At 44.9% G+C, this 26099-nt stretch overlaps 2 protein-coding genes across 2 annotated transcripts in view; both read left to right on the top strand.

Annotated features, from left to right (window-relative positions):
- The first annotated feature begins 634 nt into the window (after window positions 1-634).
- Window positions 635-11784, top strand: LOC114845078 (gelsolin-like). The gene is made up of 17 exons (XM_029132882.3): window positions 635-795; window positions 1983-2170; window positions 3176-3330; window positions 4487-4648; window positions 4754-4903; window positions 5051-5140; window positions 5229-5361; window positions 8614-8702; window positions 8786-9001; window positions 9082-9215; window positions 9295-9385; window positions 9758-9928; window positions 10021-10195; window positions 10351-10466; window positions 10594-10671; window positions 10807-10867; window positions 11092-11784. The coding sequence occupies exons 2-17, from the start codon at window positions 1990-1992 to the stop codon at window positions 11250-11252; spliced, it is 2163 nt and encodes a 720-aa protein (XP_028988715.1). The 5' UTR covers window positions 635-795; window positions 1983-1989; the 3' UTR covers window positions 11253-11784.
- Window positions 11785-11886: 102 nt separating this feature from the next.
- LOC114845077 (uncharacterized) overlaps window positions 11887-26099 on the top strand; it is a 33745-nt gene continuing 19532 nt past the window's right edge. The window contains 12 exon segments of the mRNA XM_055503920.1: window positions 11887-12254; window positions 13228-13500; window positions 16356-16480; window positions 16581-16742; window positions 16824-16966; window positions 18911-19067; window positions 19578-19675; window positions 19790-19853; window positions 20243-20281; window positions 20284-20391; window positions 20607-20690; window positions 20785-20953. Of these exon segments, the coding sequence (XP_055359895.1) occupies window positions 12149-12254; window positions 13228-13500; window positions 16356-16480; window positions 16581-16742; window positions 16824-16966; window positions 18911-19067; window positions 19578-19675; window positions 19790-19853; window positions 20243-20281; window positions 20284-20391; window positions 20607-20690; window positions 20785-20953 (1528 nt within the window). The 5' untranslated portion in view covers window positions 11887-12148.

Genomic DNA, 26099 nt, shown 5'->3' with positions numbered 1-26099 from the left:
CATCTCTTTGTCCTGCTGATGAGGAACCAGCTGTTGATATTATCTGCATCTAGCACAAAAAGAAATGGGCGTTTTCACCGATCACAAGCTGTTGCAGCACGTCCTGCAGTGTGGTGGTGAAACCTTTTATCGCCTCGTGCGGCTTGCGAGCAGCCCGTGAAGCCGCGTTTTATTGGGTCAGCTGAGCCTGTGTCATTTACCAACGGCGGCCTCGCTCAGCGCGTCCAGGGCGCGTCCACGCGTGGGTGGACGTGGTCCCGGCGTGCGTGAGGTGTGGCTGGACGCCGCTGAGCGTTAAAAGCAAATGAGTCACCTTTAAACCAGTCTGAGCAGCTTGTGTCGCCGTTTCCAAGAACGTTTCTGCAGCCGCTATAGAACCCGCTGGCTCTGCGTTCTAGGAAATCACAGGGAGGCACCTTTTTCTCCACGGCCTTGTTTTCCACGGTCACGCCACTCCTTCACGCCAAACACAAACACCCTGTTGATCAAACTCCAAGTTCACTGCACCTCGTGAACTTCGTCCCTCCCCGCTTCCGCGCCTCGCGGGCGACAAAGGGCGCATTCAGGTTCACGCCGCAACGCCGCGCGGGGCGCATTTTAAAGCGGGCGTGTCACACGGCGGCTCAAATGCCGAGAGGATCCGCTTTATATACGCGGCTGTCCACTCCCCCTTCCTCCCCCTTCCTCCTCCTCCTCCTCCTCCTCCTCACATTAAAACCTCGGTTCTTCCCGCATCTGTACCCTCCAACAGCGGCTCTGCTCCTCCTCGATCCTCTGTGATTCACCTCGCGAACTGTAAGTTCACGTCTTCCACTTGAAACAAATTTTCTGCTTGGGTTCGATGTGATGGACTTCTCTTTGCATGAGCGACTAGCGCAGCCGACGACCGGAACGAAGTGGAAGCCTTTAAATTCCAGATGTGCAAAGTTTCCGTGCGTTTCGCAGGAGTCCGTGAACGCATCGAAACCAGCGATTTACTATGATTTATTGTGGAAAAACTGACGATTGCTTGGTTTCCTGCGATAGATGAGTAAGAAGTAGTAGTGTAGATGTTATGTAACACGCGAAAAAGAAAAAGTCGAAGGTTGTATAATAATTAACAAGGAAAATTAAAAAACAAAAGTGGTTTGTAGATACAGATGCAACACATTAAAAACAGTCATCATCATCAGCTTCTTTCTGTCATTAGATGCTTTTTCCCTGCAGACATCCCATAGACCTGCAGTGAAACCTTCTGTATTGGGTTTGCATTCGCTCTTATTAGATGTTATTAAATGCGTCTCCAGACACTGGTTACCCATTAGAGATGAAGCCTTGTCCATGATGCAGCATTTATTGATCCGCTGCTTACAGGAAGTGCGCTGGGTCTTCTCTGCAACCTGAGCTAAGCTTCACGTCACGCAGCTGAGCAAACAGCACCATAATACATATCCTTCACATTGTGATGTTGCCATACGGTCGTTAGATGCGTGTGACAGCCAGTGCGACGTAATACTTTAATATCAGAGTGTAAACAATGCACTAACGTGCCCAGGCAGGCGCTTGTGGACTGTGGGCGCGAGAGCCTCCAATTATGAGCCTGGTGCGGAGGTGAAGAAGCGTCGTCACCGTTAACATCAGATGCACTTCAGAAATAATCCTGCTGTCTGCTCTTACTTGTGATCTTGCGCTTGTGTAATCAAGGCAAACTGTAATCTCTATAATCTGCTGCGCATGGTGGAGCAAGGCCGCTATCTGTGTGTAGAGTCTGCTTTACTTTTCCGCCAAGCGCTTCTTCACAAGCCACTGTGTCACAGTTTATTTATTTACTGACGCTCCATAAAACCCGATTAATACTCGGAACCGGTTTTAAAAGGGGACGTCTGCATCACAGGTTCCTGCATCAGGCCACCTTCGTTAGTTAAAACGTAATAGTTGTAGAGGTTTTAGAAATGTTATTAATAAAGTCAATTAACACCCCCCCCTCCTCCCCCCTCTCTCAGAGCCATCATGGTTTACCATAAGGAGTTTGAAAGTGCCGGGAGGGAGCCAGGGCTGAAGGTGTGGCGCATAGAGTCCATGGACCTCAAACCGGTGCCCAAAAAGCTGTACGGCAGCTTTTACACCGGGGACGCCTACGTGTTGCTCTTCACCACCCCAGCACCTTCTTACAACATCCACATGTGGCTGGGTGAGACCTGGACACACACACACACACACACACACACACACACACACACACACACACACACACACACACACACACACACACACACACACACACACAAACAGGAAGGACTACAGTCCCTGCCTCCATAAAACACACACACACACACACACACACACACACACACACACACACACACACACACACACACACACACACACACACACACACACACTTACTCTGCTTTAGTTTGCTGAAAGAGGAATAGGAAACGTAACGTACGTGGACAAGCATCACGCAGCGATGCTTGTCCAACTTTAGAAAAAAGGATGTGAACGATGAGGCTCTTATGAAATTATTGCAAACAAATGAAAAAAAGGCCAAGTCTCCAAATGTTATATGTTGTTTTCTCTCTAGATTTTTTTTGTAGTTTCACCACTGCAAAAAAAGATCTTAGTTCCTCTTGCGGGTGCTGACGGCTGTAAAGCTGAAGCAGCTGCTGTGTGGGCTGCTAATATGTGACTTTGTTGCTGTCTGTTGTAGAGACGACAGCCACGTATGATGGTCATTAGATCAGGTCCACAGCCGAAGGTACAGTTCCATCATGCGTGCCTTCAGGTCCTCTTTCAGCGCCAGAACACAGAGGAGCCTTTTAGCATCCACTGCCTCGGCACCATCTGTAGGAGGTTACTCCAGAAATAACGCAGGGACATAATTAGGCCCTGGGATGAAATGGTTTTATCCATGTTGTGTGCCATCTGACAGTCATAGCTGGTTCTGGATCTGCTGCAGATGTGGTTGATGTGATTCAGAGACTCCGGTTCTAACTAAGAGGTTCTTTAATGTCACTGCGAGCTAAGTGCTGCTGCACTCTCTCTCTCTCTCTCTCTCTCTCTCTCTCTCTCTCTCTCTCTCTCTCTCTCTCTCTCTCTCTCTCTCTCTCTCTCTCTCTCTCTCTCGGCCGGTGCCAAACCACTTGTGTGAAACCCGTTGATGCACGGCAGCTTAAAGCGTCTCTTTTTCCTGCAGGGGATGAGTGCTCACAGGATGAGAGCGGAGCTGCAGCCATCTTCTCCACACAGCTGGATAGCTTCCTGGGCGGGGCGCCGGTCCAGTACAGGGAGGTGCAGAACCACGAGTCCAACGCCTTTCTGGGCTACTTCAAGTCAGGCATCAAGTACCAGGTGAGCGGAGACGGCACTGAACAGCTGGCCACAGCTGGTCCCACAGTGTGTGGCTAGAGTGGCTCCCAGTGGAATCACAGCCACACAGACCAGACGGGATTCACACGGTTTTATTACAACACTCGCTTAATGATTAGCATCAAACGGACTTTACAGCGTAGTAAGTGATGCCTAAAGTCCAAAGGAAACACAGCTTTCCCTTTCTTGCTGTTCACATCTCAGAGTGCGTCTGAGTGGCTGAACTAGAAGCAATACCTGTGGACGTTATGCAGGCATTTTTTTCTGCCATCTGCTTCTCATTGCCACAAACGCCATCCACCCCCCTCCTGGATTCCACTGGATGTAATTAGCCCAAAGTCTGATTTAATACGGCTTTTGAGAGTTTAGTGGGTGGAAACTTTTTTTCTCACCCAGAATAAGTCGAAAGACAAAGACACAACCCTCATTATCTCTTCAGGTTTTTATTATTTACAGCCAGGACACAATTCTTCCGTTTAGTTTTCATTGTTGCCACGGGAAAGTTTTTGAACAGAATATAAAATGAGCACCAGCGTGGTTTCCATTTTGAGGCCTTAATAAAAAGCCCCTCCTCCAGATGCTAACAAGAGCTGGAGCCTTTGTGGCTGAACGCTTTAAGAACAAGGAAGTCCCCCTTTTGTGGCCGATGTTGTGCTGTTCTCATCCTCGCTTCCCTCACATATTGATCCCTGTCGGACACCATCCATCCAAGCGGCCGCGTTCCTTTTCCCAGCAGAATGTGCCTCCCGTGTCCATTTGCATGCCTTGTAAATACTTTTTTTCTTTAACGGCTTCACCAAGGAAGGCACACTGAGGCACAGTCCTGCCCAGGTACAGCACTGTTGCACAGAGCAAACACCCCTGTTTTCCATCTTGTTCCTCTTGTGTGATGCAATTTACTGGTGGCATAGTTGTGGTTTTTAGTGAATGTGAGCTAATCTCTCCTTTCATGACCCTTTTCTCTCCGTATGCAACGACAGCAGCCATGTTCCTGCCTCAGCCTTCACCTCATGAGACTTCAGTGTTACACAAACACATAACTGTGCATGTGTGTTTTAAATGGAGGACCCTATATTACTCAGAAATTGAGTGAGCTTTTGGGACATGTGCGTCATCTGACTTATTATTTTGGTTACAGAAAGGGGGAGTTGCCTCCGGTTTCCAACATGTGGTGACCAATGACATGAACGTGAAGCGCCTGCTGCACATAAAGGGACGGAGGGCAATCAGAGCCACAGAGGTGAACCTGTCCTGGAACAGCTTCAACCAAGGAGACTGCTTCATTATCGACCTGGGAAAGGTGAGCTAGGATCTGATTATAAATACAAGCATTAAAGCAGCTGAAGCCAGTGAATCTATCAGCGCTGCATTCCCTCTGTTATACTCCTGTTTCCTCTTCCTGCAGGACATCTACCAGTGGTGTGGCAGCGAGTGCAACCGCTTTGAGAGGCTGAAGGCCTCAGAGGTCGCCATCGACATTAGGGACAACGAGCGGAATGGCAGGGCAAAGCTGCACATAGTGGAGGATGGGAGCGAGCCAGAGGAAGTCCTACAGGTCATGCACATTCCTCATCCACGTGTCAGTTGAGTTATCCACGAGTTGAGCTAATGAGAGAGGTTTTGCGGATGATGAGTTAGTCTGCATGGGAACAGTCTGTGCGTGTTGTGTTTATGAGAATTAATTAGTCCTGTGGCTGTTTAGGCTCTGGGCCCCAAGTCCAGCATTGCGCCCAGTACACCAGACGATGAACAGGTGGACGCTTCCAACAAGAGGAAGGCTGCCCTCTACAGGGTGAGAAGAGCTGAGTTATAATTCTACAATTACATAGAAGTCTTCTCCGGGGTCACCTGCTTGATACTGTTCCTTCACCTATTCACAGATCTCTGATGTCACGGGTGCCATGAAGGTGCAATCTGTGGCTGAATCCAGTCCCTTCAAACAGTCCATGTTGTCTCAAGACGATTGTTACATTGTGGACAACGGGGTCGACAAGAACATCTTCGTATGGAAAGGTGCTGGTTATAGACTCATTAACACAACACAATGTATATGGGCCGATTGTTATTGTGCGCATGTGTCACAAATATACTGCAGGTCATAATGTAACACTAAAACTTCACAGATAAGCCTCATAACAGGAATCAAAATGCTGTCTTATCTCTGATTATACGGCCTTTTGTGATTAAAATCAATTACTTGGTCAATACACTCATACCTGAAATGAACGGATCACGTGAAACAGACCAGAAGTAAAACTAAGTAAAGTTCCCGTATTTTGTTAAATAAACTTGGTGAAGGCATTAAATGCCACCAGCCCGTGTCTAAAAAGTTCGTTGTCGTAGTACAGGCAATGGTCAAACCAGGAAGGCAGAGTGGCAACGGTACAGGAGGTGCAGGCAAACAGAGTGTCAGTAAGCAGGCGGTCAGATAACACAAAACAGGCGAGGAGACGGTACAGGTAGGGACAATCCAAAAACAACAACAGGTACTCAGCAGACGGAAACAGGTAAGCAGAACGAGATAACGCTGGAACAGGTAAGAATACTCACGATCTGGTGGAGATAAATTCAAGACTTATGACAAATTACAAACAGCTGAACAGATCACCTGATCGGAAGTAAAGTAAGAAAAACTAAACTAACTAGAAATAACTACAAAATAAAACAGGAAATACCCCCACCCCAGAGCACTCCGTAGCGGTCGCATTCGGCGTCCTTGTGGTGTTGGACGGTCCCGGAAGATCCGGATGAGTCTGATGAATCTCTCGAATGAGGCTGTGGTCAAAGATGTTCTTGGACGATACCCACTACCGCTCCTCCGGACCATACCCCTCCCAATCCACCAAATACTGATGGCCACAGTCGAGGGGCGTCTTGACTTTGTATGCAGGCCCCCCATCAACCATCCGTGGAGGTGGCAAAGGAGGAGAGGGTGGAACCAGAGGGCTGGTAGGGAACGGCTTGAGCCGGCTGATGTGGAAGGTAGGATGGATGCGAAGTGTTCTAGGAAGAGACACTTTAACAGACACCGGATTAATGACCTTGGCAATGGTAAAGGGCCCAATGAATTTCTGTGCCAACTTACGTGATGGCGCCTTCAGATGTATGTTTCATAGAAAGCCACACTGGGTCCCCCCCCTTCGTAGGGGGTCTCTGGAGAATGCTTGCGGTCAGCGTTTCCCTTGTACCTTTCTTGGGATTTCAGCATGGTTCGCCGCGCAGTGTGCGACGGCAACGGAACAACAGAGCATGAGAAGATGGTATCTGTACCTCCCCCTCCAATGAGAGGAAGAGAGGAGGCTAAAACCCGTAGGCGCACTGGAAGAGGGTGAGCCCAGTGAAGGCGCAGGGTAGCGTATTGGGGGCAAACTCCAACCGCAATAACATCTGAGAGCAGGTAGCAGGATTCTGGAAGGATTGGATTCCAGGTTGTATCCTGAGGACAGGCTGTTCTGGGCTCGAACGAACAGAACTCCTTCCAAACCTGAATACGAATTGAGTCTGTCTCCCCGGGACAGCCGGAAAGGCCCAATAGCCTCTTTCACCCATATCTCCTAATCTAATTTCACCCGAATCTATAGACCACGTGACTGACCCGACCACACAACTGGCAGGGAGGATGGTAGCGGGCTCTTCTGGCTTGACCCCGGCACCATGGATCGTGGACAGAGTGTCCGGCTTGCCGTTGCTGGACCCTGGGTGCTGAGAGGTGAAAGTTAAATCGCCTGAAAAAAAGTGATCAGCGGGCCTGACGTGAATTAAAACATTACGCCGTTCCGAGGTATTCTAAGTTCTTGTGGTCTGTATAAACTATGAAGGGTTGTTTTGCTCCCTCCAGCCAGTGCTGCCACTCCTCCAAAGCTCACTTTACCGCTAGTAACTCACAGTCGCCGATGTTGTAGTTCCTCTTCGCTGACAATAGCTTGCCCAACATGAAGGCGCATAGGTGCAGCTTACCGTCCGTCGGGTCCCGCTGGGGGATGACTGCACCGATCCCGGAGTTGGATGCGTCCACTTCCAACACAAACTGCCGAGTTGGATCGGGTAGCTGTAGGATAGGTACAGAGGTCAAATTCCTCTTCAGAAGCTGAAGAGCCTGCTCCGCGTTGGTGTCCACCAAATCTGGACCTTGGATGACGTAAGAGCGTGAAGGGGAGCGGCCATTGAAGTGAACCTCTGAATGAACTCATGGTAAAAGTTGGCTAAGCCCAGGAACTGTTGGATCCCTCGCCTGTCCTGCGGCGTTGGTCATTCCACCACTGCCTGGGTCTTCGCTGGATCTATCAGCACCTGCCCCTCAGTTTGTTACTAGGAGGTGAGGACAGCAGGGGAAGAGGAAGAGTCCCAAACGGTCACCTCATTGAGGCCCCGATAGTCAATGCAGGGGCGGAGTGACCCGTCCTTTTTCCCAACAAAGAAGAACCCTGAGCTTGTCGTCGATGATGTCGGACAGATGAGGCATGCCATGCATCTGCCACTCCGCTGTGGCCCAGGACTTGGCCTTACCGGCCAGGTGGGCAACTGCATACACCACCATGGCCCTCTCTGTCAGAAAGTCTGAAGCGTGGAGTTTGAATTGAATTTCACCCACCGTCGACACGGGAATCTCAATCGGCAGGTCCCCTTCCAAAGGCTTCCGCCGTCCTGGGGTGGGCGAGCTGAGTGAGCGCTGATAGCATCTCCTCCTGGCGAGCAGCACCGCGAGCAGTGGCAGTGGCCCGTGCTTCGTGGGTCTGGAATCACTGTTCGTGAGCCAGGAAGGTGGGTTGCAGAAGCATCGAAGCTGTCTGGGTCCATGTTTGGCCAGATCGTACTGTCACGGTTGTGCTGGTGTTTAAGATGGCGGACGCACATGCACAGCTCAGGAGACGGCCAGGTAGGTAAAATGAGTTTTCAATACAGTCGAATGTCGATAAGCAGGCGGTTAGATAATACTAAACAGGCGAGGCAACGGTACAGGTAAGGACAATTCAAAAACTCCAAAAACAACAAGAGTACTCAGAAGGTACTCAGAAGACGGCAACAGGTAAGCAGGATGCGATAACGCTGGAACGGGCAAGAATACTTACGATCTGGCGGAGAACTAAGGTAAGTGAGGGTGGTTAAATACAAGACCAATGACAAATTACAAACAGCTGAACAGATCATATGACCGGAAGTAAAGTTTGAAAAAAACATGACGAAACAGAAACCAGAAATACAAAATAAAACAGTATATGCAGACATCAAAACCCGGGAATGTGACAATGTTTTTATGCTTGGCAGGTCCCCAGGCAAATGCAGCAGAGCGTAAGGCAGCCATGTCTGTGGGCCAGCACTTTATCAGAGAGAAAGGATACTCTGATAAAACCCAGGTAAAGCTGGCGCGCCCATGAACACTCTCCATGATAGACACCAGCATGACTGTGCTAAAACCTCTCCTCCGCTGCCGATTCAGATCCAGGTACTTCCTGCAGGAGCAGAGACGACTCTGTTCAAGCAGTTCTTCTGTGACTGGAAGGACAAGGACGAGACCACGGGACCCACCAAGGCCTATGCCATCGGCCGCATCGCCAAGATCAAGAAGGTGCCGTTTGACGCCAGCACCCTGCACACCAACAAAGCCATGGCTGCCCAGCACGGCATGGTGGACGATGGCAAGGGCAAGGTTCAGGTACGAAGACGTCAAACCTAAAACAAGCCACGGAGGAAACGATATCGTGATCTGTGTTCACAGTCGTGGCTTCTCTTTAGATCTGGCGGGTTGAGAACGGCGCCAGGGTTCCTGTGGAACCCTCCACCTACGGTCAGTTCTACGGTGGAGACTGTTACATCATCCTCTACAGCTACAAACAGGGAGGCCGCGAGAAGCACCTCATATACACCTGGTAAAGGACTAAACCAGCAGACTGCACACACACTATTACCAGGATGTCCAGTTAAACTGTGTGTGTGTTACTGTATCAGGCAGGGGCTGAAGTGTACACAGGATGAACTGGGAGCATCAGCATTTCTCACAGTGCAGCTGGATAACTCAATGGGAGGATCCCCAGTTCAGGTATTGCTGCTATTGGAGCCAATTAGACAGAAGTATATTATTATACTATTATACTATTTATTAAACTTTTTTACTTAACCTCATTACAGTGTTTATTGGTGATCTGTATGTGGTTAAGCTCACACAGACAGAGGAGTGAGCCTTTACCTTATCTGGGCCTTTTGCTGCGCATCACTGTCCTGCATGAGCATCAGGCGTCCAGCAGAGGACAATGTTGCTTAGTTTTGATACCACACGTCTTCAACCGCAGCCCTTTTACATTAGCTCAATGAATGATTTGTCTTAATTTTCAGTTTACCTTTTACATTTTAAGGACTGATGCAGAAACTGTTTTGAGCCCGGGCCTTCATGAGGAACTTGTTTTACTCCCAGGTGAGGGTGACCCAGGGTCAGGAGCCTTCACACCTGATGAGCATCTTCCAGGGCAAACCTATGATCATCTACACCGGAGGAACGTCACGCAAAGGCGGACAGTCGCACGCCAGCCCCACTCGTCTCTTCCACATCCGACAGAGCTCCTCTGGCGCCACCCGAGCTGTGGAGGTGAGCGGTCTGCACAGGCCACTGGAGCAGATACAGCGGACCTTCACCTTCACCTCCACCGTTCACCTGTCGGTCTGCGTCTGTTTCCACAGGTCGACGTCTCCGCCTCCAAACTGAACACCAACGACGTGTTTGTGCTGAAAACCCCGAACGCGCTGTTTGTGTGGCGTGGCATGGGCGCCAGCGACGAGGAAGTGAGCGCCTCCAAGCACGTAGTGGGCCTCCTGGGTGGCAGCCCCACCAATGTGTCAGAGGGCAAGGAGCCAGGTCAGTGTCTGATGACAAGCATGATGATGCTTTCTGGTCTGGTCTCTAATTCCTCTGCATCTTGTTATTGGCTGAGAGGATGTGATTGGTTTCCTGTTTAAAAGAAAGAATCAGAGAGCTGTAGTGGATGTCTCCTGTGTTTTCTTTGGTCTCAGCTGAATTTTGGACCGCTCTGGGAGGCAAGAAGCCGTATCAGACCTCCAAGAGCCTGCAGCATGTGGTCAAACCCCCGCGCCTGTTCGGCTGCTCCAACAACACGGGAGTACTCAAGGTATGCGACGTCATCGGCGTATGATTAGATTTCTCTTATAAGGGCTTTAATGATGTCGACAGCCAACAGTTAGTAGGATGAAATTCAGTTCACTGGTTAAGGTCTGTGTTTCTGCACCGTTTCCCAGGCTGAAGAAGTACCAGGCGACTTCACTCAGTCTGATCTGGCCACTGATGATGTCATGATCCTGGATACTGGCGATGAGGTAAAAATGAGCTGGTTTGTTGTTTTATTTAGATAATCGACAGCTAATGATCACTAATAATGGCTACCCACCCAAAATGTGGAATAAAACTCTTTATGTAGTTTGAATGATCTAGCATGTCTTTTTCTTCTGTAGATCTACATTTGGATTGGAAACGACGCAAACCAGGAGGAAACGACGGGAGCTCCCAAAATAGGTTTGTGCCACCAACATCCCAACAGAAAAAACAGATCTAACCAACATTTATTACACTTTAATGCCTGTTATGATTAGTGAAGCAAAATATTGCTTTCAATACATATGCCAGTTTCTAAAAGCAGAGCAGGATATTATTAATATCCTTTTAACTTTTTACCTCACTGGGTCTCTCTGTTTTTCCCTTGAACTCATTCTTTCATGCATTCTTTCTGCATCATGCAGCAAAACAGTATGTGGACTCAGACCCATCTGGCCGCAAAGGTCTGCCCATCATCACCATCAAACAGGGGGCAGAGCCTCCCACCTTCATTGGCTGGTTCCAGGCTTGGGATCCCAACATGTGGGCGACAGATCCAATGGACAGAATCCGGGCTCGCTTCTGAATACGACGCCCCGGACTCTTTCACCCTGCTTCCTTACTCATCTAGCACTACTCATTCTTTTCCCGTTCTCTGCGTGCCAAAACCAATCATGAGTCATTAATCTGAAAGGCTGCCTCTGCATCTCGGTCATGGTGCAGTAGACTGGACTTCATAAACTAGAATGCATCACATCAACTGCCATACGCTTCATCCTAACTTTAATAGATAAAAGCGAATTAATGATCAGTTGCAAGAAAGCTTGATGCCTTCGTGTCTGCAGAAAATACCCACAGAAATCCTAATATGAATAGCAAATAGGGTACTTATATAGCTATTTCAGACAGGTAATTTGCTCCAGAACAACAGTTTGCTCCATTACTCTACGCTGTGTTGTATTTTTCTTTTCTTTTTTTTACCAGTACTGTGTTGTTGTACTAACTAGAAATTGCATGCTGCATTTTTTCATCCTATTCTTTGCTTGGGGATTTTTTTCTATGAAATACTCACTAATGGCTTTAAAATAAAAAAAAAATCTGACAAAAAAATCTAAAAACTGTGTTTCGTGTGAACTATTTTCAGCGTCGAATAATGTTCGTGAAAACAGTGCAGCGATGCTAGCTGTGCATCATAATCCCCGCTCCTCTATCTCGTCTCTCTCTTAGAATAGCTTCTGAAGGACAATGTGTTGACTGGCCTGAGATGGGACCCTCCTTTAAATGGCGCTGCGGGCTGGACCCACACCACAGTTGTTTTTTTTGCTCCTTCGCTGAGTTGAAAGGCAGCGGCGGAGCGGCAGAGGGGCCCAGCTCGTCTTCTCACCGCTCGTTGATGCAGCCTCTTCGTCCCCGTTTCCTCCACATTCCCGTCGGTTTCTCTCGCTCGCCGCGCCGTTTTCGCCCGCCGCCTTCTGCTTCGCGATGGCGGGAGCTATTATAGAGAACATGAGCACCAGAAAGTTGGTGATAGTGGGAGTTCTGCTGCTGCTGTGCCAGGCGTTCTCCTTCATGGTGGGAGGATTAATTGGTAAGTTTTTCGTGCTTCACTTTTAGCATTCTCTCCTGTTTTGCTAACGTCTGGGTCGGCGCGCGCGTGCCGGCGTAGACGTTGCACGTCGTTGTGTGTGTGTGCGCGAGACGGTTGAAACCCCAAAGTCTTCACTCCGGCGGGAACTTTTAGGTGGGTTCCATCTACCTGGGCTCGGCCGAGGCGCAGCGCTGGAACACTTTGTCACCGGAGCTGGCGTCATTTTTTTCCCCACACCTGTTAACATGTAAACCTGAAGATTCTGAAGACAGATGTTTTATAGAGTGGAGCTCACGTAGGCTTATCGTGACCGGGGCGTAGTTTGAGTACTGCTGCCATTGGGGAGCTGTGACACATCTTGCTTGCGGAGAGCACATCTGATGGTGATTACAGCTTCGGGGCCTCTTCGAGATGTCACTATTTTTTTCATGAGCTGAAACTAATAACTCTTCCATGCTCCCTTCCTGGACTTAATACTTCTGTCTGTCTTTGAACTAGACTTGGTTCAGTTCTGCTGCTAATTGTCTGACTCGTCACTCCTATGGGATGTTGAGTCTTAAACTGAGTCTGGCCTTGAGGCTGCACTGTGATTCACAGACCTGATGTTCACGCTAGTCTTTCAGCTTTTCCAACGAGGTTTGTGTTCTTTTAATGATGTGAGGGGGGCTTTTCACAGGCATTGTAGATACCCTGCGAGTAAAAGGAGTACAATAACCAGTCCTGTCAAGCTCATGAATCTCAATGCATAAACAGTGTAATTGGTGCCTGAGAGCTTTGGGGAATTTTCCTCTCCCCATCACTTCAGAAGTATGGGGACATGACGACCAGGCATTTTGTAACTTGTGTTAAAAGTAATTGCCAGTGTTTGGACTGGTTTGGCTGATATATTGGCTGCACTGGCCTGTGACATGCTTGACTGTTGTATTTCATTATGACAACCATACTAATCTCCACCTTCTATCTGCCTCCCAAGCTCCCAGCCCCACCACAACGGTCAACTACCTGGCTACAAAATGTGTGGCTAAGATCAAAGCCAACCAGGACACAAAGTGGTTCATGCCTTGGGGTCCCAACCAGTGTGTCAAGATCAGGTCATTTGAGGAGGCCAAGGCCAAGCAGATTGAGGCCAACCACATCGTATTTGCTGTCTATATTCCTCCGGTTGAAATGGAGATGAGCCCCTGGTTCCAGTTTATGCTTGTGGTCCTGAACTTTGAGATTGCCTTCAATGTGAACAACCAGATAGGTGAGAACCATGGTTTTCTCTCTCTCTTTTTTATACATTGTAAATATTGGCAGAACGTCTCTAAAATGTTCACATCCACGGTTACTTTTATTCTTTCGTCTAAAATTCCAAGTGCAAAATGAAACAAGATTTCCCTGTAATACTTGTCTACTTTTCTATAGTGTCTACCTGACAGGCTGGTCTATGTTATTTCTGTTTATCCTGGCCAAGGCTTGAGGAACGCTCAGGAATGTGTCTTTTTCAGGAGATTGGATTTCTATTACACCAAAAGGCAGCACACAATGATGGATGTCCTGCTGCTAGTTCTCAATAGTGGTAGACCCTCAGGCTTTTTTGTCGGGGGCTTGTTAGACACCCCTGGGCAATAGAGAGATAGGAGGGAGGTAATCTGGACCGGTTTCTACAGTAGCTGAAGTGAATATTTCATTAATCAATCAAATGGCATGTGAGTGTTTTGAAGAGTAAAAAGGCACGTTTTGTAAATGCACAATAATATAATAGCTTCTCAACAACCTGTGCAAAGCCACATCTTAATATTTCAAGATGTTTGTCATTGTCAAGTAAGACAAGTAATACAATGAAGGGACGTTCTTAAATCTATCACCAAGCCTTCTTGGTCTGACCTGTTTTGGACCTGTCAGGACATTCATGTTACGTTTGTGGCAAAACCATTAACATCCTTTGTGTACCTCAATTCTTGGCCTCTGGAAGTATGCTAGGGGCCTGTGACTTGTTTACTGCCTGGCTGCCAGACAGGCGACTCAGTGAGTCAGCTTGGACCACAGATGGGTCTTTCTGTCAGATGCTGGAAACTCATTTTGATCTTTCTGGGAACAAGTGAATGTAAAGGGAGCAGAGCATTATAGATGCTGCAAATAGCAGAGACCAGGAAGTGCTGCAGAACCCATCAATTTACATCTAATTATTAACATTAATTCTGCTCTCCTGCATCACTGTTGTTTGTCCTCTTTTTTACAAACAAAGATAAACCACAAACTAGATTAAGCATTTCCATAGGAAAATGCACCGTAAATGCTGCCATACTGAATGTATTCCTGGAGAATTGCTGAAAGTAGCTGAAACACGACCAGACAGCTCAAAATAGCTGAAGCATACATAAATAGCTATAAATAAATAGTTAGAGATAAAATAGCTTAAAGTTATGGAAACATTTAAAATGCCTCAAAGTAGCTGCAGAGGAAAAAGTTGGAGCTTTGGAGGAAACGTGTGCAGGGAATTGCTAAACAGTAAAATAGTCGTAACTAATCATAATAAACCAAACCAGACATTAAATTAAAACGATGACAGCGATTAAAAAGATGACCACAGTGAAACGGTGACAAGATCAAAAAGATGATTGATGATCAAAAAGAGGGTAATAAACACTGTGCTTTTACTTTGAAAAGATTTAGCGGCCGTGTGAATGATGACTAAACTATAAAATGGTCGTTAATTACTCAATTTATTATCCAACAGCAAAAATAGCCTCATTAATGCAAAAGATTTACATTAGACCATTTCAGATCAAAAGCACCATAATGTGTTTGCGTGTGTGTGTGTGTGTGTGTTTATTTGCTGAACTGCAAAATAGTCTCATTACCGATCTGTAATTATTCAGTCAGAACCGAAATAGTTCCTTTAAATTAAATAAATTGCATTGGTGCTTTTATTTTGAAAATATTTAGAGGAAATGTGTCGGGGTAATAACGTAAATGTCAAGTCTTTAAATAGTCACAATAAATACATAAAAACAGTGCAGTTAAAGCTAATAAATTGCATTGGTGCTTTTATTTTGAAATGACATAGGGGAAGTTAACTATTAGTTTATCTTTAAATAGTCATAATTACCCAGCTATTGATGCTAATTATTTTGCTTGGTGCTTTTATTTTAAAAGGATTTAGAGTGAGTGTGTGCTTAATTACTACACAATCCAATCGTGTAGTTGACTAATCAGTAATAAGCATGTAACTGCTGTGTACTACTGTGTGTATAGTTATTACAAAAAATATATAATAAAATAATATTTTCATTTTATAAATGCCAAGGCTTCCCTAAACAACTGGAGTTTATTTTATGTTTGAGGACGAAAGCGTGTAGCCAGTCGCAATTTCAAAATATGTCTCATCCTGTTTTTTTCTCCAGACATCTGTCGAAAATTATTATTAGAGTGTAATTCAGGATTTCTCTGTGCTTTAAGGCCGATAGCGACAAAAGTATAGGTCTGAGGGTATAGGCAGACACATCATTAGAAAGACGACAAGTATGACTACAATGAAAGTGAAATTATTACATTGATAGAGTGAAAATTGTGGCTGTAGTGACGAGTTAAAAACAGAAGTTCTGTCTGTAAAAAGCGCGCCCTCTCACTCTAGCTGTGACATCACGCACTCTAGCTCACGCAATAGACACTAATGGATATTAAAACGCTCACAAGTCGAAAAATATAGAAGATACGAGGACGCTGATTTAGAAGGAGAAAGTTGAACAATGATAGACGCTTTTGAAGTTGAAATGACAGTTCTACGTCAAAGTATGACGATGACAGAAGCTAACGAAAAGAGGGAAGAAATGTCTCTGTGCTAGCAGCATAGCCATTTGCTGGTCCGGAAGTCAGAAGGGCATGGCTGTCCATCATCAGGACTTAATTTTATTCCATCTCTGGGATAATGACAGCCGTTAGATCTGTGTCTTCAATGTTTCAATGTCCATTCAGCTGTAAATCGCATTCATGTTTGCTAAGAAATTACCTATTTTAGGGGAATGGGAACTTATGTGAGTAGGTCAGTGGGTAAATGTATAAATGTCTAGGGATGTATTTATTTAAATATACATCACTGTTAATTCTTGTTTCCAGAGGATGGGGCTCTGGTCACTATTGACGTAGGCCTGGCCTACAGAGATGACGCACTGAGTGAGTGGACAGAGATGGCTCCCTCTTCTGAGGAGCGGAAACTCAACTGCAGCTTTAACTTTCCCAAGGTTATTTACATATGATACTGGCTTCCCTGAAATATGTAATTATAAAGCATGTGTTTAAAAAACAGCTAATGCCACAAGAGTCCTGCTGTGTGTTGTCCAGACATTTGAGAATGAGGGTCGTAACTATGAGTGTGACTTGCTGCCCTTCATGGAAATTGGCAGCGTGGCCCATAAAGACTATCTGCTCAACATTCGCCTGCTGATCGATGAGCGCCATAGGAAGAATGTAGGAATCGGAGAAATTAAGGACATTAATCTTGTTGTAAGTTTTCATTTTGTTGTTGATAACCCACACAGCCTTCAATAGTACCATAAACCTAGTTGCCATTTGTTCTATCACTAGAGCATCCACCAGAATGGAGGCTTCACCAAAGTTTGGTTTGGCATGAAGACCGTCCTCACCCCTAGCATCCTCATCATCATCATCATGATCTGGTACTGGAGACGCATCACCCTCATGAGCAGGCCTCCTGTGCTACTGGAGAAGTGGTGTTTGCTTTTCAAGTAAAAGATCTTGCTTTACTAATGGGTAGCAGCAGAAAGGTGAAACCAGAGTTAGGATTAGGATACAATTTATGATAAACTGTACTTTCAGGACATGTAGTGGTTGACTTATTCAAATGGGTCATGTTTATTTGTACAGTAAAAGTGGTTGAAATCGGAGTGTGTTGTTTATCAAGCATCTGATAAAGGTGGTCCTTGCTTGGTTATTTACTTTTATGTAGATAAAATCAAAAATTTGTGTTGATTTTTTCCCCAGCGAAACATTAATTTACAAATCTGATAGTTTTGCATATAGCAGATGGTTCGATTGCTAGGCTGTGAAAAGCTAAAACCATGCTTTGGCCCTGGTGTTTGTCTAACCCCCTGCTGTGTTGGGAAAGGCAGATCAGTGAGCGGCAATGTTATGCACTAGAGGAAGAGCCTGGCGAAGCGTGAAACGTGTTACAAAATCTGCAAGCTAGCACTCAACCAACACATGTTGCACACACAAGCTAGTGAGACACGACATGCACAGAAACACACACACACACACACACTCTGCAAATATCAGATGTATCTTCCCACTCGTGGATTTTACTCCCAAATGAGCAGCAAGTTCTTAGGAAGTGCGAGTTGCACCCTATTTGTGGCTGATACATGATTTTTTAATGTTGTAAAAGCTTTACCAGCGCCTCCTGTCATGCTACTGTCAAGAACACAGGACCCAAATGCACAGCGCCGACACGACGTGAGGCTTCAGAGGATTTATTGTGTCCCTTGGTCGGACAGGCAGAGGTCGGTACACGGGTAGGTCATAGGCAGCAGTACAGACAAGGATAAGGCAGGCGGATGTCAAAGACAGGCAATGGTCAGAACACACACAGGCAGACAGGATAATCACAGGCTGGGCTGGAGACGTGGTCAGGTACAAAACAGGATCAAAAGCACGGCAAGGTAACTAGGTAAAGATACTGGAAAGCTGAACGGGTGAGTGAACAAACGATCTGGCAACTGGAGAGTGCGTGAGGTGGAGACTATATACTGCTACTGATTACTGATTATTGACAGGTGTGTGCAATGAGGACCGGTGGTGACAGGGAAAACACAGCTGTGGTGTGACATGAACAGGAAGTCCTTCAAAGTAAAAGCGGAACTAGAACATGACAAGATTAAAAAAACTCAGACCTTTCAAAATGAAACTGGAAACAAAAACCCAGATCGTGACAGCTACTTCACCAAGGTGTCAGAATGGCAAACCTCACATTTTCTCTGAACTAAGAGGACAGATGTGCCTGGGACCTGAGTAGGAGGTTCATAAAATTACCTGCTGTATTACATCAATCCATCATCTTCATGTTTTTCTATTCTTTTTTTTTATATAAAGAGGCAAAAATACAAATAATCAATGGAACTTGTATCGAGGTTGGAAAAGCATAGTTAGGTTTAAAGCATAGAGAATACCTTCTAACAGGCCCTGCTATGTAAAACTCTGAATTATTGATATAAGTTATAACTGTATTTTTCCTCCTCTTTGTATCTGACTACATCCTGCTAGCTTTGGTTTGGTCTTCATAGTTAGTTAGTTAGTCAGTCAGTTATTTGTCTTTCTCACACATTCTGGTATCACCTGCATGTGTTCGTTCCTGCATACCAGTCCTTTGTGGTTTTACTTTTTGCTGACAAACTTTTAGGAGAGAATTCTTTAAAGAATCTGTTTTGCATCAATTCTGTTACAGCGTTTTTTTGATTGAACTTTGTAGACAAGTATTCAAGTTGCAATTAGCTTTTTTCCTCCTAAATAATCAATTGAGACATACAGCGCATGTTTTGTGTTACAATCATGCTTTTGTCTGCGGACTGGTTGATCCATGATATGGCATGTATCTTTAATTTCAAAATAGTAATAATTATGTAAGATTATAGTTAAGACTTTCTGTGCCCCTACAGGGTGATTTTGGCTCTAGGCATTTCCATGACTTTCATCAACATCCCAGTGGAGTGGTTTTCCATTGGCTTCAACTGGACCTGGATGCTGCTATTTGGAGACATTAGGCAGGGCATCTTCTACTCTATGCTGCTCATCTTCTGCGGGGAGCACCTCATGGTATTATACTTGGCTTCATTCCCACTTTTCCAAGCAGAAGGAGGCCCAAGTGCTTGCACGAGGAATTCTTGAGTGCATTTCCAACCTTTCTACTTTATTCCGTATGAGATATACAATATATCTGTTGTTTTATTCAATGTTTCTTTGCTGCTGAAAACAAAAAAAAATCCCCAGAATAATAAAGTATTATCTTAATTCTTCAGTAACACTGACAGATACTGTATATAGCCTTGAGACTTTGTACTTTTTGTTTCCTTAATTTTGAAGTAGTATTTACGGATTTGTAACCTTCCAAAATGTCAGAAATTACTGTTAGAATAGGAGTTGTACTTCATGACACACATCCAAACACTGCAGCTTTCACCTTCTTAAAATGGATGAGGAAGTTTTTTTTATCATTTCAAATCCACATTTTGAGGTCACGTCAAAATTAAGATGGACTATTTTTTAAATGGTCACAAATAGAGAGACACGGTTCAGTTCCTTAACTCTTTTGTCCTTTTCCTTCAGAACCAGACAGAGAGGAACCGTTTGTCTGTCTACTGGAAGCAGGTTTGACCCATTGTCTTTGGCTCCTTCGGTTTTTTTATCTTTGACATGTGTGAGAGGTGAGGCTCTTTTCTTCACTTAGAACAAAAATGTTCCCAAAAAGTGGTATTTTATGGTGCAATATAATGGAATCTGGACACAACAAACCATATTTTTTTCTGTGTTGTGACCAGAGGTGTCCAGCTGACAAATCCCTTCTACAGCATCTGGGCATCTGAAGTAGGAACTAAGCTGGCAGTATCCTTTTATACACTAACAACAACAGAGTAACAGAAAAAGAGAACCAAGCCCTTCAAACTCTAAAACACTGTGCAAATATTGTGCATTCATTATACAGAGGTGCTACTAAAAGCCCTGCAAACGTGTTCATAGTTTTTTATTGGTGGATCAAATCTGTGTGTCTGCCCGTGACAATCTGAATATTTTCTTCATTTTTCATCAAATCTTTATAAGGCCTGTGGCAGACAAGTTACTGCTGTGCATTCAACTGCAGTAAAGTTTAAGCTTTTATAAACCTTTGTTATAAATTTGTTTGTTTACTAACTAAAGTGTAGATGCATTGTATGAAGAGAAAATTTGTATATGGCACCTAATTTCTTTGGTTATTCCTTTGACTGGTGCTTTAGATGGCATTCATAATTGTGGCAGGAATCTGTGCGTGTCTCTACTGTACTTCCTCTTCCTTTGCTTCATGGTTTATCAAGTATTCCGCAATATCAGTGGTAAAAGGACGTCCCTGCCTGCAATGTACAAGGCCAGACACCTGCACTATGAGGCATGACTTGTCTTGTTTACACTTTTAATGTGTTAATAATTCATTTAATAATTAATTGAATACAATGAGTGTGCTCGAGCCAAGCGCCTTAAGATTTGTTTAAAATATAAAGTGCTTTATAAATGAAATACTTTTATTTATTTGTTATTAATAATAATAATAATAATAAGTTATTTTTACTGTTTAAGTAATAATCCATCACTATTACTTTTCAGGGTCTGATTTTCAGATTCAAGTTCCTGATGTTGGTCACTCTAACCTGTGCTGCCATGACTGTCATCTTTTTCAATGTTAGTCAGGTGTGTCCCGTCTACAAGCCCAGTGAGGTGTTTATAAGTAGGATATGTATATTTTGTTCATTGCCATGACGTGAATTCATGTTTCTTTGCCCAGGTTAACGAGGGTCCCTGGCACTGGGCAGGACACACTGTGCAGGTCAACAGCGCCTTTCTCACAGGCATTTATGGAATGTGGAACTTGTATGTCTTTGCCATCATGTTCCTTTACGCGCCTTCTCACAAACGCTATGGAGACAAGCAGTCAATTAATCAGCTGGTAACTGGTAACTAAATGTTTTTACTTGCTTTTTGATGGTTATAGATTATAGATCTGAATTATTATTAATATTATTAATATTGTAGAAATAATATTAGAGTAGAGACTTTACATATTTTTGTACTACCAAGCATTTTAGTCTAGGATAGAAACAAAGTAAAGAATTTAACTGTTATTAATGTTAATTCACATATGGTTACATATATCTTTTATAGACTCATGGTTCATTCTGATAGTGTAGCCAGGATGTGTCCTCTGCTGTAAATCCACCTATTAATTCAAAGTTTACTTGAGACGTTTGGCCTGTTGAGTGCCAGAAAGATGGATTCAAACTGAGCAGCACAATGTAAATTAAAAGGCCAGACTGAAAATTAGCAACATTCAGAGTCTGACAAGCTAAAGGGCAGTCAGGGTGGTCGTCACTGGTGGTACGGCTGTCAGCTTCTCAACTTTTGAACTAGGCCATTAAGTGATTTTTTTCATGTTCTATTGCTTTTGACAGAGGGGCTGGGCAGGAAAGGAGCATCTGTAAGATGGTTCAGACTAATTCACAATTATATAACATACAATTCAATTGTATGTTCAGGAGAAGGCCTGCTAATACGTAGTGCTGACATGTGGCATGTTTTACTGGGCTGTGGCTTTGGGCTCTCTGTGTTGGTCTAGGCTTTGGGGGGACATATGAAGCACCCTGGTGCCATGCAGCTACTTCTGTACAGGACGATGTAAAGGCATGTCATGTCTGACCGCCTCCATCTTTCACTGAGCTCTTTTCTGCTGCTGTGAACAGACAAGCAAACATGGTTGATTCCCAAAGGGAAAATTTCCAGTGACACCGGTGGGGCTCAAACCACAAACCTTGTGCTTCAGAAGCAACACCTTAACACTTAAACCCATCAGAGCACAGAGCACCACAAGCTTAGTTTTGTGTTCTAATCCTTCCCTCTTCACATTAGAAGAGCACAATTCTTGTTAATGTGCTCTGATCTTTTGAGACTCACTTCTGTTGTGAACGACTGACACAAACGAGCTTGGTATCATTTAAAGCCACGCTTTTATTCGGCATATAGCATGTGTTAGTAGCGCCAAGAATAAACGGGTAGCGTGCAACTAAACTGTGCTCTGAAATTGTCAAATTCACTGAGGGATATCTTCTGCTAAAAATGACTAACAGGAATGGGTCTGGTATCGCTTGAAAGCACGTAATCTACCGTTCAATTCAGCATACAGCACGTGTTATTATCTGTTAACATGACCGAGAAGCCCTACCTAAAGTTATGCACATTACTGAGCGCCTGGGCTCCGAAATTATCAAACTAATTAAGGGCTCTCTTCTTGTCAGAACCTCTAAGGTGACGGACCCACATGCACAGCTCAGACGTGGATTGCAGAAAAAAAAGGATTTATTAGACAGAGGCAGGGTAAGTCTCAGGCGAGATCATACACAGGTAAACGCGACGTAACTACACAGGGGGTCAGGCAGTCTCAGGTCCAAGGACAGGCAAGGTTTGTTAACGGGTGAGCTCTGGTTGCAGTACAATACAGGACAATGCGATCTCGAGGTCAAAAACAAACAGGGTATTTACCAGACAGACTCGTTTGACACGGCAGGCAAGGATCAGGCAGGAGTCGGTAACGGTGGTCAAAAACAAGGTCAGGATCAGGAATGAAAGACGCTGAATAGTGGTGAGTACACGCATAACAATCTGGCAGTTGACTGGTGTGAGAGCTGGTGCTTAAATACTGGGTTGATTGCTGATAACTGTCAGGTGTGCATGATGAAACCGGTTATTGCGTGGAAACAGCTGTGGCATGGGTGAAAACAGGCAGTCCTTTCAAAGTAAAACCGGAAACCAGGTCAAAACCTGACACTTCTACTAAACTGAACGACTGACCCAGACTAAATTATAATCTGAGTAATCCAGGGTAATATATGAGTGAAAGCAGCCTGGGTATGGCGGGGACTCTGGAGTGACACTGACACCAATTAGACAGGATGGGGAAATAAAGCAATTTCCGAGTCCCTGGCACTGTCTGGTGAGCCCCAACATTGTATGTGAAATATCTATCAGAATATAAGCTCCTTTCTACTAAGATAAAACATGGTTGATTCCAACCATGTTTTATCTTAGTAGTTCCATAGTTCCTTATGCTCCCAGAAGAACACTTTGTTCTCAGGGCACTGATTAGGACGCAAAAATAAGGTTATAGAGCCAATATTTAGATGCTTAACTGTTAAGGCGATGCCTGTGAAGCAAAGGGTTTGTGGTTCAAGCCCAACTGGTGTCACTGGACATTTTCCCTTTTAGCTAGACAGCTAGCTTCTACTGTAGCTTCTAGGCAAGACAGAGGACTTAAATTTAAAGTTGATTGATCTAGACAGTGATTTTGATCATTTGGAGGAAGTCGCTGCTGAATGTCTTCTTTAATGGTGATAATTTTATTAGTAAATTAGTTCATAAAGTCTTTGCTGCTGAGATTTAAGGGGATAGTAGGCTCAACACAGCTTAGTCAACCTGGCTACAGTGCTGTTTTCCTCAATTAAGGAGGAATAATATGTTTTTCTAACAGCACAAAGTTCTTTTTTATATATTATTAGACTGTCCTTCCATGCTATGCAGTTTACATTTATTTTGTTGGAACCCCACTGCCTTTCTAGTTGTCGGGTCCTGTGCTTTAGGCTGCGGATCTCTGAGTTATACCATGGAGCTAACCTCCTCTGATTCACTGTCTTCTTCTTCAGAGGAGCCACTGTGTCTAACATTGTACGTAGAGAAGCTGCAGCATCATCTACAAGACAGTCAACCTTGATTAAGGTGACTGTTCTCCTCTGTGTATCTACAAGACATTGAAGCAAAAGATGATGGAATCATCTGCTTGAATCTGGCAACAGCATTGTCAGATAAACATCTGCTATAGATTTTTTTCCAGCTGCTGTTTCCAGCAGCTTCAATTATGGCAAATTCAAAAGTTAATAAGAAATGGTCAGATAATAGAGGGTTTTGGGGAAGAACTATTAAATTATCAATTTCAACCCCATATGTCAGGACAAGATCGAGGGTATGAATTCCAAGTGTCCACATCCTAATGATCTGGACACTTGGTGATTATTTGTAGGTTACCAAATGCACTTAAAGCATTCTATGGTTGAACTTAACTGTTAAAATCACAGCTTGAGGTGGTGAATGCGACAAAAATGCATGTCAGCTTAAATGTTTATTTTCCAATGTGTATGAGCAAATACGTACAAGGGCATCACATGTAGTGCACAAAAAAAGACAGAAATCAAAGCAATGCAGGACATGTGTGACAAATGTATGTTCTGGAGCTTAAAACGGAAACAGCATGAGATATGAAGGATTGCGAGGCCCTGTGCCGTATGCGGTTCAGAGAGAGTGCATATATGGTGTGTAGCAAATCTAAAGATTTAAAGATAGTTAAATAGCTCAAAAAGGAGCTTAAGTGCAATCGCTGCAGACAGGCACAGACGTGCCATCGCTGCAATGCACCCACAGTGTATGCAATAAGATCAAAGAAATGCCTGAGTTGGATCAAATATTAAAACAAGGCATAGCATCACCCAATCGGCCATGTTTCACAGCTTAAAGCAGATCAAGGCACAAATAAAGCAAAATCAAAACTTACAGCTGCAGTATTGAAGTGCACTGGGCAAAGCGGGCAGTGCTCGGTGCCCGCGGTGCGATTCTGCCAAAACGTGTATAATTGTTGGAAAGTGTTTAAAATCAGCTTAGGGTACCATGTATGCACATGTATGCAGAAAGGAAGTGTGCAAAGTGCATAACATAGGCAGGGAGAGCATTGTAGAGGCGTTCGCCGCATACGCAGTGGCCTGTGCTGCCTGTGGCGATCCAACGGTTGCGTCAAGTTCGACCTGCAGTGAAACCTTCTGTATTGGGTTCGCATTCGCTGTTATTAGATGTTATTAAGTGTGTCTGCTTCCAGACACTGGTTACCCATTAGAGATAAAGCCTTGATGCAGCATTTATTGATCCGCTGCTTACAGGAAGTGCGCTGGGTCTTCTCTGCAACCTGAGCTAAGCTTCACGTCACGCAGCTGAGCAAACAGCACCATAATACATATCCTTCACATTGTGATGTTGCCATACGGTCGTTAGATGCGTGTGACAGCCAGTGCGACGTAATACTTTAATATCAGAGTGTAAACAATGCACTAACGTGCCCAGGCAGGCGTTTGTGGACTGTGGGCGCGAGAGCCTCCAATTATGAGCCTGGTGCGGAGGTGAAGAAGCGTCGTCACCGTTAACATCAGATGCACTTCAGAAATAATCCTGCTGTCTGCTCTTAGTTGTGATCTTGCTCTTGTGTAATCAAGGCAAACTGTAATCTCTATAATCTGCTGCGCATGGTGGAGCAAGGCCGCTATCTGTGTGTAGAGTCTGCTTTACTTTTCCGCCAAGCTTCTTCACAAGCCACTGTGTCACAGTTTGTTTATTTACTGACGCGCTATAAAACCCGATTAATACTCGGAACCGGTTTTAAAAGGGGACGTCTGCATCACAGGTTCCTGCATCAGGCCACCTTCGTTAGTTAAAACGTAATAGTTGTAGAGGTTTTAGAAATGTTATTAATAAAGTCAATTAACCCCCCCCCCCCACACCCCTCAGAGCCATCTGAGAGCCACCATAAGGAGTTTGAAAGTGCCGGGAGGGAGCCAGGGCTGAAGGTGTGGCGCATAGAGTCCATGGACCTCAAACCGGTGCCCAAGAAGCTGTACGGCAGCTTTTACACCGGGGACGCCTACGTGTTGCTCTTCACCACCCCGCGTTCAGGTCCTCTTTCAGCGCCAGAACACAGAGGAGCCTTTTAGCATCCACTGCCTCGGCACCATCTGTAGGAGGTTACTCCAAAAATAACGCAGGGACATAATTAGGCCCTGGGATGAAATGGTTTTATCCATGTTGTGTGCCATCTGACAGTCATAGCTGGTTCTGGATCTGCTGCAGATGTGGTTGATGTGATTCAGAGACTCCGGTTCTAACTAAGAGGTTCTTTAATGTCACTGCGAGCTAAGTGCTGCTGCACTCTCTCTCTCTCTCTCTCTCTCTCTCTCTCTCTCTCTCTCTCTCTCTCTCTCTCTCTCTCTCTCTCTCTCTCTCTCTCTCTCTCTCGGC

The sequence above is a fragment of the Betta splendens genome, chromosome 17 (assembly GCF_900634795.4).
Source record: "Betta splendens chromosome 17, fBetSpl5.4, whole genome shotgun sequence".
Classification (NCBI taxonomy): Eukaryota; Metazoa; Chordata; class Actinopteri; order Anabantiformes; family Osphronemidae; genus Betta; species Betta splendens.
The sequence above is the reverse complement of the archived record's forward strand: the minus strand, read 5'-3'. Positions and strand labels throughout refer to the sequence as shown.

Excerpts from the sequence above, each read along its gene's own strand:
- LOC114845078 (XM_029132882.3), top strand. The coding sequence starts at position 1,990 with ATGGTTTACCATAAGGAGTTTGAAAGTGCCGGGAGGGAGCCAGGGCTG. Across the intron at positions 3,331-4,486 it reads AGTCAGGCATCAAGTACCAG|AAAGGGGGAGTTGCCTCCGG; the intron begins GTGAGCGGAGAC and ends TTTTGGTTACAG. Across the intron at positions 9,929-10,020 it reads GCGCCACCCGAGCTGTGGAG|GTCGACGTCTCCGCCTCCAA; the intron begins GTGAGCGGTCTG and ends CTGTTTCCACAG.